This window comes from Eulemur rufifrons, chromosome 12 (genome assembly GCF_041146395.1).
Source record: "Eulemur rufifrons isolate Redbay chromosome 12, OSU_ERuf_1, whole genome shotgun sequence".
NCBI classification, from domain to species: domain Eukaryota; kingdom Metazoa; phylum Chordata; class Mammalia; order Primates; family Lemuridae; genus Eulemur; species Eulemur rufifrons.
In genome coordinates, this window is record NC_090994.1 from 26,796,422 (window position 1) to 26,811,995 (window position 15,574).

At 50.2% G+C, this 15,574-nt stretch overlaps 1 protein-coding gene across 1 annotated transcript in view; it reads right to left on the reverse strand.

Moving 5' to 3' along the window:
- Nucleotides 1-2,405: 2,405 nt before the first annotated feature.
- LOC138393683 (centromere-associated protein E-like) overlaps nt 2,406-15,574 on the reverse strand; it is a 29,704-nt gene continuing 16,535 nt past the window's right edge. The window contains exon 7 of the mRNA XM_069485059.1: nt 2,406-2,869. Within this exon, the coding sequence (XP_069341160.1) occupies nt 2,759-2,869 (111 nt within the window). The 3' untranslated portion in view covers nt 2,406-2,758. The remainder of the gene's footprint in view (nt 2,870-15,574) is intronic.

The following is a 15,574-nucleotide window of genomic DNA, read 5'->3' on the forward strand; positions in this document are numbered from 1 at the left end:
TGGGGAAGGGTACTTTGTCTGTTTAGGACTAGAGCAGCAGAGAGAGAAGAGTGCCCCCCGCAGGCCAGGACAGGAGGGGACCCCTTGGGATTAACTTGAGAGGTCCTGCCAGATGGGACTAGGGGGCCGAGTGAGGTCCAGCCTCCCGTGCCCTCCAAGAGCGGACGTTCTACTTTGCTGGCCAGCCCGGGGCGCGGCTTGGTGAGCTAAGGGAGGTGGCAGATTTCCTTTCAGGGAGAAGTGGCAGGCCCGGAAAGCCCCGCATGTCTGGCTGGGAGAACGGACGTCATTCTTTAGAGCCCAGCAGGCACCACTCGTGACGACCAGGTGGACAATATGGCCAGGGATGCGTTCTTCTTTTTATGAACTTTTTATTTTGAAAGAATTGTTGACTCACAAGAAGTTATGTAAATAGTACAGTGAGGTCTGGTGTGCCCAGCACCTGGCTTTCCTGGTGGTGGCATCTTACATAACCACAGCACATTATCACAATCAGGAAAGTGACCCGCACTGCAGTTGATCAGACTACAGACCTTGCTTGACGTCACCGCCGCCTGCATGCACCCATTTTTGCTTGTCTTTGTGTATAATTCCGTGACATTTTATCACATGTGTGGATTCATATAACCACCACCACAAGCAAGACGCAGAATGTTCCATTCTGGAGAAGAAATTCCTGACGTTTCCCCTTATAGTCACATCCTCCTTCTCCTTCCCTCATCCCTGGCAACCCTGTCGTTCTCCATCACTATAAATGTTTCATTTTGAGAATGTTAATAGGTGGAATCACGCGGTATGTTTGAGATTGGCTTTTTGCAGTCCGCGTAGGGCCCTAAGACCCACTCCAGTTGCTGTGGGGATCGATCGTTCCTTACTTGTATTGCTCGGTAGCGTTCCACAGATAGGCTCTTACAGAGATTCTCGCAGCGGTGGCTGAAGGACGGAGGAAGGGGCCCAGTTACGAGGCTGCCGGTGTTCAGGTAAACAGCGCGAGGCGGACACGCATCCCGCCCGGCTGGCACCGTCTGGATGAGTTCAGGCCACGCGGGTGGGGTCTGCGGCAGAGAAGCGTTTGGGAGTCTAGAAGCAGAGCTGCCAGGAGGGGGCGCCAGAGGCCTTTTGCCCAAGAGGTGATTCCGAAGCGGGACCGCCAGGGCAGGTTAGAGGGAGCTTTGGGCCACTGTGCACATTGGCCGAGAGAACCCTGAAGTCCTGTCGGTCTCTGCACCCCAGCGCTCAGGTTTCAGTCCGGCCCTGAGCGTCCGAGACTGCGGGATGAGGCCGATGTGTACTCAAGGAGGAGGCAGCAAGGGGAGGCCCGGACCAGGAAGAGGTGGGCTGGGGTCAGGCACAGGGCGGTCCTCAGCAGGCCGGGACTGCCCCTCAGAGGGTGGCTCTGAGCTCAGGCCACGGGGCTGCGCCGGGGCGCCTCTGCCCGCCCTTCCCATCCCTAACGACTGCCCACTTCTCTCCCCAGCCCCTGGCGTGTGCTCTACACCCTCCCACCCGCCTCCCTGCAAGACGCCTTCCCCGACGCCCCCCCAGCCACCCCCCCTTCCCCGGAACACTCTGGGCTGTGCGGATCCGCATTCGTGAAGGGCGCGGGCTGGGCGCTGGCTGTGTGTGGGTTAAAACAATGCGCATCCCCATCCTCTGTGTCCCCTCCGCGTGTAAGTTACCTGTACTTAAGAGAATCTCCCTCATGAGGCCTTGCCTAGTAATTTTCGGTCCATACACCTGTGAGACTTCTCATTCGTCTCTTGTTGCCCGGAGCCTGGCACACAGAAGGGGCCAAGTGAAGGTTGATTGAATAAATGAATGAACCTGTCAATTGTCCTGTCTTTGAAGCTCCCCTCCCCCACTGATTGCTCCGTGGCGGTTTTCTATGCGGGCATTCCTTCCCCTGCAGCCCAGGGACCCTGGTGGGCTGCCCTCCCCCCTGCTCAGGTCACTCCGCCCCCTCCCCAGCAGGCTCACCCACCCAGACAGCTTTACTTTCCGCACTTGTGCTGCCGGACCCCAAATCCCCCACGCAGCCCAGAGCCCTGAGCCCCACGCATACCTCCCACTGCTTCTTCTTTGCTTGTCTCTTTCTGCCCTTCCCAGTGTCTGCCTTTCCCGCAAACATTCAGCTCCATCGCAGCAGGAATCTTGTCTGTCTGATGGACCAATGCACCCCCAGCACCTTCCCGGACTCAGAAAATATTTGTGAAATGAATGAATGAATAAATGAATGAACGACTCTCCCTCTGAGGTCCTGCGGATACTTGAAACACAACACACCCCCCACAACTGCCTTCTCCTGTCTTTGCCACCTCTCTCCTCCTCCTCCCCAAATTTACAAATCCCGGAGTCCCCCTAGATGGCTCCTTTCCCCACATCAGCCAGTCACTACGTTGCCCGGATTGCACCTCTGAGCTTCCCCACCCCCACCTCACTCCAGTCCCTCCTAGGCTGGACCCTCCACACGTCCCACCTGGACCTCCTCTCCTCAGGGCAGCTGGGTTTCCTGCCTGCGCCTTTGCTGCTGACCACATTGCCGCCTGGATGATTTGTCTAAAATATTAGTCGTGTTATGTCAACTCTGACTTAAAGCCTTCATTGCATCCATGTCCCAGTTGTGTCTCCTGAAATGTAGGACTCATGAAGTGAGTGGCACATGACATGATTCTGGGAGGTTCAAGGACCTACACCATGCACCAGGGCACCCTGGGGTGACCATTAACACAGAATTGCAAGATGAGAAAGTTGGTTCTTTCTAACTCTGATTACACTGAGGAGAAAGAAACATCTTTTTTTCCCTCGTTAATTTCTCCTTCTTGCGGGAATCAGGACTCCAGCCACAGCCGCCGGCCAGCCAGAAAGGCCACTAGCAGAAAAAACAACACAACAAAAAGAAAGACAATTAGTGATTAATAGATGGAACGATAACATGGTCTTATTAATATTTTTATTTTATTTACTTTACAGTTACCTTCTATATGTGACATGTGATATCAGGTTTCTTTTTTATTCTTTCTTTCTGTAGACCCCTTAGCTGGGACTATAGTCACACACCACCACATCCAACTAATTTTTTCTAGCTCACTCTTGCTCAGGCTGGTCTCGAACTCCTGAGCTTGAGCGATCCTCCTGCTTCAGCCTCCCCGGAATGAGATTTACTTTTGTACCTTTACATTTTTTTTCATTGTGGTAAAATATACATAACATAAAGTTTACCATCTTAGCCATTTTTTTTTTTTTTTGAGACAGACTCTTGTTCTGTTGCCCAGGCTAGAGTGCTGTGGTGTCAGCCTACCTCACAGCAACCTCAAACTCCTGGGCTCAAGCGATCCTCCTGCCTCAGCCTCCCGAGTAGCTGGGACTACAGGCATGTGCCACCATACCTGGCTAATTTTTTTCTATATATATTTTTAGCTGTCCAGATAATTTCTTTCTATTTTTAGTAGAGACAGGGTCTCACTCTTGTTCAGGCTGGTCTCGAACTCCTGACCTCGAGTGATCCTCCTGCCTCGGCCTCCCAGAGTGCTAAGATTACAGGTGTGAGCCACCACGCTCTGCCGAGGTTAATGTTTTGATTGCTGGACTGCTTGCTCTGTCCCACTAGACTGTAAGCTCCACGAGGGCAGGGACCTCCACCTTGTCCTTGGCTGTCTCTGATTCTGAGTGGCCGGTACGTTGATGGGCGCAGAGTAGGTGGTGTTCAGTCGGCATCTGTGGGAAATCAGGTAATAGCTACGTAGTGAGGGCTGCGAGGGCAGTGGCCCTTCTGACAGTATTCCAGAAGGGTGGCACTTGGTGAACAAAGGCCTGGAGGTGGGAAGCAGCAGGGTGTGGGGGGCAGATGGGCTGCGGTTGGCGTGGACAGGCAGAGGCCGGAGGGATGAGACTGGAGAGGCCCTCAGCCTCCCTCACCCCTGCCTATTATGAGACCCCACAGCCCTAGCACTTTGTCTACACTTCCTTCACACTCTACATCCTGTCTCATGTCATGCGAGTTGATTCATCAGCACTTACTGAACCCCTACTGTGTGCAAGGTATGGCGTTGGGGCAAATCACCTACCATGTGCAGCACAGGCCAATTTCCAGAGTGATTTGCCACCCAGTATCACGCCTCATGCTCACAGCAGCCCTACAGAAAGGAATCGTCCATCCGTCCATCCGTCCGTCCATTCCCGTACTCAAACACTTAGTAAATGTGTATCAAGTGCTGAGCACGTGCCAGGTGCCAGGAATGCAAAGCAGGCAAGGCCAGCAAGGCCCTCATGGAGTGGGGAAGAACGAACTCGTAAACAAACCAGCAAGGCAGTCTGCAAGTGTGATAAACTCTGTGTAAAACCTAACAAACGGGTGATATTATGGGGAGAGACTGGGCCCATCATTCTGGTCAGTCGGGGGGCTCTCTAAGAAGGTGCCATTGGAGAAACCTCCAGCCATGGGAGGAACGCGCCAGGCCGAGCTCGCAGCAAATGCAAAGGGTCCGGCAGTGTGGGACAGTACCTGGGCATCGGAGGGACAGTACCTGAGTGTCACCGGAGAACTAGAATATTCGATGGGGTGAAGTGGGGAGAGAAAGGGATGAGATGGAAGAGGAAGCCAGCAGCCAGATTAGGAAAGGCTTGTCGACATTTGGATTCATCCTACTGTGAGAGGTTTTTTTTTTTTTTGAGACAGAGTCTCACTCCGTTGCCCAGGCTAGAATGCCGTGGCATCAGCCAAGCTCACAGCAACCTCAAACTCCTGGGCTAAAATGATCCTCCTGCCTCAGCCTCCCAAGTAGCTGGGACTACAGGTGTGCACCACCAGACCTGGCTAATTTTTCTATTTTTAGTAGAGATGGGATCTTACTCTTATTCAGGCTGGTCTTGAACTTCTGAGCTCAAGTGATGCTCCCACCTCGGCCTCCCACAGTCCTAGGATTACAGGCATGAGCCACCGTGCCTGGTCCCTACAGTAAGATTCGAGTCCACTGAAAAGTTCTACAGAGGTGAACCAGCGTGTCCTGGCTGAGGTCTCCACACCATCACCAGGCCACGCTGGAGGCAGCAGAGATGGGAAGATCCACATTGGCTTAAGGTCTATGTGAGAGATAAAACTGTCAGAACCAATTCCAGAAGCCTTGGTTTCTCTTCCAAACCTATTTCTCCCCATCTTTCCAGAAAATGGCACCACTGGAACCCTATGGCTCCAGCCAGAAATGTCTAACTTCTGCATCCTTTCTTCTTCCCCTCCCCGGCCCTTCCCCCGCATCCAGCCCTGTCAGTGTCCACACCAGGAGAAGGGAAGTTTCCAGGCAGTGCCAAGTTGTGTTTGAGGTTAAGGTGCACCCAGGCAGCCTGGCCGTGGGAGAGTCCCAGCTACTGACTCTTCCCTGGTGCAGGTGGAGACAGTGGACATTCAGCTTCAGCCACAGTGAGGTTCCGCCAGGTGAAGATGAAAAGGGTCAAGAGCTGGGGCTGTTGCCAGAGAAAAATCAAAATGGTAGACCATGGACTCCAAGTTGGGAAAGGAGGGAGGGGACAGGGGAAACGTGGTGGCCGTGAGAGAGTGGAACTTGAGCAGGAGCCGCCCCAGAGAAAGTGAGCTGGAGGTGCAAGAGCTGTGGTCAGGGTGCAAACGCAGGGACGGTGCTGTCAGCAACAAGGACGAGCTTTGGGGCGTGGCCGTGGGAGTGGGCAGCTGGGTGCAGGGGAGGAAGTGATGTCTGGAGGTGAGGTGGTCAGGATGCTGTCGTCTGGGTATTGCAAATGCCATGCGCCAGGAGAGCCAAAGTCCCCCCAGCGAGGGGAGTGGCTGGAGGTGGAGGTGGAGGTGCTGGGCGCCAGCACTGGCTGGTGTGTGTCCAGAGAAGCCAAGGGGTGAAGGAGGAAGGATGAGGAACAGTCTGGAAGCTGCAGAAGGGAAGAGGAGGATGCCAACCTCCACGTGCTGGCCCGGAGGTGTTTCCTCTGGAAAAGGCTGCTGGGACGTCTCCACCAGGGCACGGAAGTAGGAGAACCCTGAGAACCCCAAAGCCCCTAGAGAGAGTCTGGACAGGGAGGTGGCCAAGCTGAGGCCACACTTGGCAGACAGACTTTCCAGTGGGCCAGCGAGGGGTGGGGTGGGGTAAGATAAGGACGGGGAGAGGGACTTGTGAGTGGCCGAGGACATGGGGGAAAGTGGGAGGGTCCGAGGGGTGAGAAGGTAACTCACATTTAGCGTGAGTTAACTACCTTTTCTAGAACTGCCTAGAACTCCCAGACTGAAGCTTTCTGCCCAGCTCTTTCCAGGCCAGCAGCACTAGTCTCCCCACCCCCCTCGGCTCTGGAGCACTCGGTTCAGACCCAGGTGTGAGTGAGTGGATGAAGGGCGCAGGGGTGGGCCCACCTCCGCAGTCCCGCTCCTCTGCAGAGAATTCTCCTGGGCAGAGAGGCGCCACCTAACAGCAGCGCAGAGACCACTCTCCCACCACGAGGGGGTTGGTGGGGACCCTGGGGCACTGGACGAGCCATCAGGCCCCCTGCGGTCTCTCTTCCGTGGAACAGGCAGGTGCCTCCCAGAGGGCCAAGGCTGCCTTATCCGTGTGTGCAGGTGGGACCCGTGTAATGTACCTTCTCGTTTGTCCTGACAGGCTTGCCGTGGGACTCCCACCTAGGGGCAGGGGATGGGAAGAAACTGGCCCTGTGGTCACCATCTTGGCTATTACAGAGCAGTGGACCTTACCATGGGAGGGAGGGAGGCTGTGGTGTTTTGGGACAAAGTCTGCTAGATGGAAGGGTGTCAGGTGATGTCAGGGGAAGCTCTGACCAACTCAGTGCCCTCAGTGTCCACTCCAAAACCCCGGGCAGGAGTGGGGCTAGACCCTGCAACGCAGGGGGTAAGGTCCAGTCCCGAAACCCTGGGATTTCACAGGCCGCCAAGTGATCGGTGTGCCAGAGCTGGGACTGGGGACACGCACAGGCATATGGGATCCCCAAGAAGATGCCTTGTCTGCCTGGAGGGTCACAATGCTCACAGGTTGGGAGTCTTCATGGAGCCTGGGCCAAGAGGCACCAGGAAGCCTGAATTTGTCTTTCTGGTTGGAGGGTGCTCACCTAGTAGCCTGTGACAACTGATAAAGGTAACAGGCCCAGCAAGGCCCACTGAGTGTTACGACACATTAGGCATAAGCCTTAGATGTGGAGTCCACCCCGTCAGGTGACCCGCCACACCTCTGGCAGGTAGGCAGTGTCACAGCCCCATCTCACAGAGGAGGGAGCTCAGCTCCCCGCAGCTGCCCTGGCCCATGGTGGCGAGCGTGCTCTCGGTCCATTTATTTATGCGGTGAGTGGTTTTTGAGCCCCTGCTACATGCCAGGCACAGGTAGGTGCTGAGGCTGCAGCAGATTACAGCCGAGATAAACATCGCTGCCTTCATGGGCTCACATTCTGCCTCCCAGACACAGAAACAGAGGGAACGCAAAGTCAGTCAGAGAGCTGGTGCGGTTTACAGCACCCACCACCACGGCTGCCACCCTGCTGTCATGAGAGCACTCCGCCTGGGTGGGAGCCCCAGGAGGGAGGATGCTCGCTCAAGGGCTGGGGCAGCCCCCAGGCCCAGGCCTGTCTCGTTACTGTGAGCCCAGGTGGGAGAGGCTGTCTGGCCCCCTGAGCCCACATGTCTCCGGAGACCAGACAACATGGAGCCAGATTTGGGCCGAGTGGGGTCCCAGCACTTGGTGAGTCCTGACTGAGGAGCTCATAGAACTGCTGATGGCATCTCTGGCTTATCCCTTCCTCTCTAAGTGCAACCACCCTCCACCCTACCGCCCCCCCCAACTTCCTGCAATTGATGCTGGCTGTTGGCGGGGACCCTTGCTGACACTGTGGACCAGACTCCTACACATGGCCTTGCACCGTTTCCATGGCAGCTTAGGGCTCTGAAGGTGAGTGTCCCTGTAGAACTTGAAGGGAGCTGAACTGTCCTTAAGACTGAACCTTAGAAATCACATAGCATTGCTCTGCCATGTCCTGTTGTCACTGTCCTCTATAAGGCTGGCTCAGCTTCAAGGAGAGAAGACCAGTTCTCGATGGGAGGAGTGCCGGATAACTTGTGGACATTTGGAACCGCCAAACAGCTAGGAGAGGTAGCAGCAGCAGGTGAACGCAGGATGTGCGATGGCAGAGTCTACATTAGGCCCTGGGACTCCATATGACGCCAGGCTGCCAGGAGAGAGGAGGGCTTCCTGAAGGCAGTGGCTGTGGGCCAGGGATGGGCCAGAGAGGAGTCATGCTAGGATGGTAAGAGGGCTGCCCTGTGCGGTGTGGACGATATGGAGGACCAGGGACTGCTGGGCCAGTGGGTGGTTCTGGGGCTGGATGTGCGCATGCTCAGAGAAGCCCTGGTCCTGGGCTGGAGGCCTGAAATAACACCATGGGCCAGGGAGAATGGAGGACAGGGTCCTGCTCTCAGAGAGCCTGGCCAGGCTTTGCGAGGAGCTGGCAAGGGGCCCTGGGGGTGTCAGATCCCCATACCCACATTGCAGCCACCACAGCCCTTGGGAAGTGAAACTTTCAAGGCCAGCTTGATCTGGTGTTTGAGGTTGGCCTTCAGTGGCCCCGCTGCCGGGAGAGGCAGACAGGGGCACAGGGGCGGGGCCTGAAACACACCGAAACTTGCCTGAGGGATGTGGGAGAGAGGGGACCCCCTGAGGGGATTCCCAGTTTGGGAGAAGGGCCATGAACTCACAGGACCCCTCTCCTTTAACACTGTGCCCCGGGGTTGGGGGAGGGACTCTGGCCTGGGTTTTGGTAGCAGCTACACCAGGAAAGATCTCCGTGACTTTCAGAAGTCACTTCCCTTCTGAGTGCTCAGTTTCCTCATTTATCAAATGTCAGGTTGATTGGTCTGTAAGGCCCTCTGCTCCCCTGATGTCACCACACAGACTCTTCTCCCTAAACCCCTTCTCTTGGCGCCCATGCAGAGCCTGCTGGAGCGGCAAGTGTTCCCAAAGATGAGGGCGTGGGTGTAGCCCAGACCCACCATGACCTCAGGCAGGGTCTCTCCTCCGCTACCCTTGCCACCGGCCAACTTGCTCCATTCACAGGGGAGGTGGGGAGAGAGTGTGAGCAGCTTGGGGTGGCCCAGCTCCCCCACTAGGGACACCACTGGACTCTCCAGCCCTCCTCCGGAGGGAGCAGGAGCATGCTGGCCAAGCCCCGTTCTGCCGCACCGCTGCCCAGGCACCCATGGGGGCAGGGGTGAGGGAGGAGCTGGGAAATTATGAGGCCCCCATAGACTCTCATTGCAGCTGGGACAATAACAATAATTATTAATCATTTTTGATAACTGGTGTTTAACATTCATCTTCCTTGCCAGACTGGAAGCTCCCTGGAGGCAGAGCCCAGGTCTGGTTCACTGCTGTATCTCCAAGGCTTAGAACTGTGACTTGCATGCCGGAGGCACCCAGTAAATAATTAAGTGAATGAATGAATTGTCTCAAAGCATTTTTAATCCAGTGGAGGACGATTAGGCATGTGCCAATACTACGATAAGCCTGGCATGCCATGCAACATTAATTATTAACATGCCAGCTGACATATACTGGGCACGAACTCTGTGCCAGGCTAAAGTTGCCAGATTAAGCAAATAAAGATAAATGATGCCCCTTCAATTTGAAATTCAGATAAACACTGAATAATTTTTTAGTCTAAGTATGTCCCATGCAATGTGAGTGTCCTGTGTCTTACCTGGCAGCCCCATGCCAGGCCACATTCTCTAATCTTCACACCAACCCTGTGACAGGGGTACAACTATCACAACCCTTTACAGATGAAGGTACTGAGGCACCAAAGGGATAAGTAACCTGCCCAAGGTCACATAGCTGAAAAGTGGCCAAAGGCTCTGTCCTGGGTATTGTAATTGGAGCCCTGAGTCGAGGCTTAATCACCAAGATCCCTTGTCGCCCAACAAGTGCCCATAAGTAGTGGGTGCTGGGCTGGCTCTGGGACCCAAGAAGGAAAGGTCATTTGTCAAGAAGGACAATAGCCACGGCTAAGGTGGACTAGGAAAGCTTCTCAGCGGAGGGATGGGAGAGGGGTGGGAAAGAGAGGGTGGGCAGAGCTTTGCAGCAGCTGGGTGAGGGAGAGGGGAACTCAGGCTCAGACTCCAGCCCTTCCCAGCTGTGACTTCACCTCTCTGAGCCTTGACTCTGCTCTGTAAAATGGGTATAACACAGACCCACAGCCTCTTATTGAAAATCCTGGGCCCAGGTGTGGTCTGGAACTCAGAACTTTTCAGATATTAGAAAGGAGTTTGGTGCGTGAGTTGTATGTTCTATAGCACCCCCAGGGGACCTAGAAAAGCACCCTATGAGCAAACATGGACATTTCCGCAGCAAACATGCATGTTCACTGCTAAGCAGGATAAGTAGTCTACAACTTGGACTCAGGTCAGGTCAGTTTTTGCCATCCTGTAAGTTTGGTTTCCAGGCATTTGAGGATTCTGGAATTGAGGACAAGGGAGGGCGGTTTCTTGGGGGATAAGGCCTGGGGTCCCAGCACAGAGAGGGTGCTTGGTCCCCAGGCTTCCCTGCCTTCCTTTCCTGGCCGGCCTGCAGGGCACCAGGGAGGAGACCGGCTCCTTGGAAGCGGAGGCGTCTAAGGAGTTTCCAAATGGGAAAACCGGCGGCTGCAGGCCCCAGGACGCGGCCGGGCGAGCTGCAGCCTTATCCTTGGAGCGGATTTTCTGGGCTGCCTGGGCCCTGAGTCACCCAGGAATGTGGCCTGGGTGGGCTGCGGGCAGGCGAGGGCACTGCGGGGCTGCCCTGCACGGCTGCTGCCCAGGAGAGCCCGGCTGCTGACCCAAAGACTGGGGAGGAAGGGTGTGGAGACCGCACCCGCTTGTTCCCAAGGGCTGCCCAGGAACCTCCAAAAGGGATGTGGGACGAAAGAGCACAACTTTCAGTTTTAGTTATTTGTATTTCAACCTTTTAATTCTTTTTTTTTTTTTCAAATAGGTAGTACATTCATATACTTTAAAAATGTAAAAATACAAGGGTCTCGCTCTCGAAGAGATATTTGTACAGCTATGTTCATAGCGGGATATTCACCTTAGCCAAATGGTGGAAGCAACCCATGTGTCCATGGAGGATGAATGGGTAAACAAAATGTGGCTTGTGTATACATACAGTGCAATATTATCCAGCCTTAAAAGGGAAGGCATTTCTGACACAGGCCAACTTCAAGGACATTATGCTCAGTGAAATAAGCCAGTTACAAAAAAAAATGCTGTGTGATTCTGCTGTATGAGGAACCCCAGGTAGCGTTATTCTTGGAAAATTGGTGGTTGTCAGGAGCTGAGGGAGGAGGGAATGGGAAGTTATTCTTTAATGGGTATGAAGTTTCCATTTTTGAAAAGAGCTCTGGAGCCAGGCACGGTGGCTCAGGCCTGTAATCCTAGCACTCTGGGAGGCTGCGGCGGGAGGATCACTCGAGGTCAGGAATTTGACACCAGCCTGAGCAAGAGTGAGACCCTGTCTCTAAAACTAAATAAATAAATAAGTAAATAAAACAATGCCTAACAAGTTTGCTTGTTTTGTTTTGTTAACAGCTTTACTGAGATGTAATTTCATAAAATGTATCCTTTGTTAAGTGTTCAACAATTTTTAGTAAATTTATAGAGTTGTGCAACTATCACTACAATCCCATTTTAGACTATTTTTCCTTTGGAATCATTTACAGTTGATCCTCATTCCTACCCCAGCCCCAGCAACCACTGATCTGCTTTCTGTCTCCATGGATTTGCCTTTTTGGAAATTTCATATAAATGGGATCATACAAATGTGTGGTCTTCTGTGTCTAGCTTCTGTCACTGAGCATAATGTTGTTGAGGCTCATCCATGTTGTAATGTGTTTAAGTGGCTTGCTCGTTTTTATTGCTGAGTAGTATTCCATTGCATGGATATGGCACATTTTGCTCATTCCTTCACCAGTTCTTGGACACTTGCATGTTTATTATGAATAATGCTGCTATGAGCATTCACACACCAGTCTTTGTGTGGACATTAGTTTTTCCTCCTGAGTAGATATCTAGGAGTAGAATTACTGGGTTGTGAGGTAAGTTTGTGTTTAACTTTCTAAGAAACTGCCAAACTGTTTTCCAAAGTGGCTGCATCATTTTACATTCACACTAGCAATGTGTGAGGGTTTCAATTTCTCCATATTCTTTTTTTTATCTTTTTTTTTTTTTTTTTTTGAAACAGAGTCTCACTCTATTGCCCAGGCTAGAGTGCCGTGGCATCAGCTTGGCTCACAGCAACCTCAAACTCCTGGGCTCAAGCCATCGTACTGCCTCAGCCTCCCAAGGAGCTGGGACTACAGGCATGCGCCACCATGCTTGGCTAATTTTTTCTATATATTTTTAGCTGTCCAGCTAATTTCTTTCTCCTTTTTTGGTAGAGAAGGGGTCTTGCTCTTGCTCAGGCTGGTCTCAAAACTCCTGAGCTCAAACAATCCACCCACCTCAGCCTCCCAGAGTGCTAGGATTACAGGCATGGGCCACCATGCTCAGCCCCAACTAACTCTTATTTTTACTTAACAATGCCCCTAAAATGCAAGAGTAGTAAGGCTAAAAATTCAGATATACCAAGAGGAGCTGTCAAGTGCTTCCTTTAAGTGAAAAGGTGAAAGTCCTCAATTTAATAAGAAAAAAATCATATGCTGGGGTTGCTAATATCTATGGTAAAAACAAATCTTCCCATGAAATTGTAAACAAGGAAAGAAATTCATGCTGGTTTTGCTATTGCATCTCCAATCTGTAAAATTTACAGCCCCAGTGCATGGCAGTGCTCAGTTAAGATGGAAAAAGCCTTACATTTGTGGGTGGAAGACATCAACAGAGAAGTGTTCCAATTAATGACAAAATGCTGCACCAGAAAGTGTTGAGCCTATACAAAGACTTCAGCAAGGGATCCCCCTAAAGCAAGTGATATCGAGCCATTTACTCTAGGTAAGGGATGGTTATACAGAATCAGGAATACAGAAGATCAATGTTAGCCTGCTAGATCATAATGCCTACATGGTTCACTTCACTTCATCTTATCACGTAGAATTGTATCGTCGTATATCATCACAAGAAGGATGAGTATAGTACAATAAGCTATTTTGAGAGAGACACACCACATTCATGTGGGGAGTTAGCTACGCTCCCTGCAAAGAGGTTTTTTTTCCAGTGGGGTCTCTCAGGCAGGGGTCGTCACAAAGGATGAAAAAATAGTGGGAAACAGAAATAAAAAATAATAATACACAGAGCCAAAGATATAGTTTATAAAGTAAAGGTTTATGAAAATACACAAAGGGAGGCTATCCGGAAGGTATATATCTCTCCCGCAGAGATATAACAAAGACTGAACTTTTTACATGGGTATTTACAGGGCAGATACATGCTTAGGTTGTCAAGGGCAATGGGATTTACATAACAGGCAGTTTGGTTTAGAGTCAAAGTCTTCTAAAAGGCCACTACAGATCCTTTAACTAACGCTATCTAGGTGAACAATGAGTTACAAAATCTTCTTAGGGCAAACTTCTAAGTTTTATGATAAGGCTATTACTTTAGCAAAAAACAGAGACATCTTGGCTCCAGTAATTGTGTTTTTGGAAACAGAGATGATCTCAGAAGTCAACATGAGCTGTGCCTTGTACTAATTACTTTAACCACATGGTTCCGTCTGGGCCTGGCTTGGGCATTAGCGTATCTATTTGATCAGCTCTCATCTCCAGCAGCCTTTGATGATCAGCTCTGGCAACCTATGGCTCTTGGTGAGGCCTGCCTTGTCTTTCAAAACAGGGGAGAACCATAGGCCCAGCTTACAGCTGTCTCTTTGAAATGCAGCTGTCACTGACCAAGGAGACACCCTCCCGAGGCAAGGCAGCTTTTGAACTAACACATTTATTTTTTCTTTAAGGCAAAGCCTTATTTGACTTCTGAAATCAAATTTTGTCTCAAAAAATACAGGGGACATTTCTAAAACTCAGTATTCTTAGCCTCAACACATTCATATAACTTTTACTATAGTATTGTTATAATTGTTCTATTTTATCATTAGTTATAATTAGTAATCTCTTATGGTACCCTAGTTTATAAATTAAGCTTTATCATAGGTATGTAAGCATAGGAAAAACAGAATATATAGGGTTCAATACTACCGACATGGAGGGTTTCAGGCACCCACTGGGGATTTTGGAACATATCCCCATGGGTAAGGTGGGGGGGACTACTGTACATATAAAAAACCCTAAGAAAAAAAATTAGAATTCTAGGACAATGTATGTGCTAAAATTTATTATTTAGAACAATGTTTCAAAAGACTGTGAACATTCTTTGTGGTTTACATCAGTCACTGAGATTTGAGATGTTGGAAGTGGATGACAGGAATGAAAATAAGGACTGGAGAGGATTCATATTGATCTGCAAGATGATAATCTCACTTTATTAGATTTATATTCACATATAAAGAGAAACTGAAGAATGATGCGGATTAAAATCATTATATATGCTATGTCTGACAATGAAACATTAACTGACATCACATAGCAAAGCACACCTAGAAACTTAACAATAATCTATTTTCCTACTTCATTCCAAACCTCAGTGTTAATATGGAAAATAACTCACTGACTTTTGGTAATTAATCTGGAAACCTTGTATTTCTATGCAAGGAATAAGAGTCAATCTATACTTTCTTTTATACTGAAGGCTAACTCACTCTAAAATTATTTATATCTTTTTTACTTCCTAATTCCTATGGAATGTACTTTGTGTTATCATCTACAAGTTCTTTGTGGCTTTGTGGTCATTCTACCAGGTTTGGATTTTAGGTTAGTTGTATTTCTGGTATCCTGGACTCTCCTTGGCTCTGGACTACTGACCTCACACTGTATCAATTCCTACTCTCATGGCGCTGGAAGAAGCCACATATCCATGCTGGTCTGCACAGTAGAAATCCCTACTTTCTAATTGCAGCTGGGCCCTCAATATTATATGAAAAACACCAAATTACATAGAGTTTATCTTATCCAAACACCGGTTTTGTGCCTTTCTCTATTGATTGTGATTTTTTTCTTTTTTCCCTAAAGAGTTCAATTACTATTTTGTTAACTCTGGCTATTCTACAAATGGGATGAACTATGCATGGGAAGACCCACTGCTCCAATTTCATATAAACAAGCAACCTTTTGAATACTACATATTTTACCAAATATATGGAGAAGAGATTACTTCAGGAAGCAGAATGAATATACCCATCACTGAAAAGTAAAACAAGTCAACAAACTGGTCTTAGGCAATGTTGGTTCTTATGAATTAGTAAATTAGGACCAACCAACCATCTTGGGAACAATGATAAAAATCACAACTTTGCAGTTTCTGGTATAGCATGTCAGGAGCTTAGAAATTGCCAGTCTATGCTAACAACAAATAAAAAGGAAAATACTGAAAACTCTCAACAACTCAATATAGATCCATCAGAGAAGTGTGGTCACAGAACAAAGGGCTGCCCCCAAAATTGGAGAGACAGAGAGGCAGATACAGAGAATCACAGAAACATTTGCAGGAATC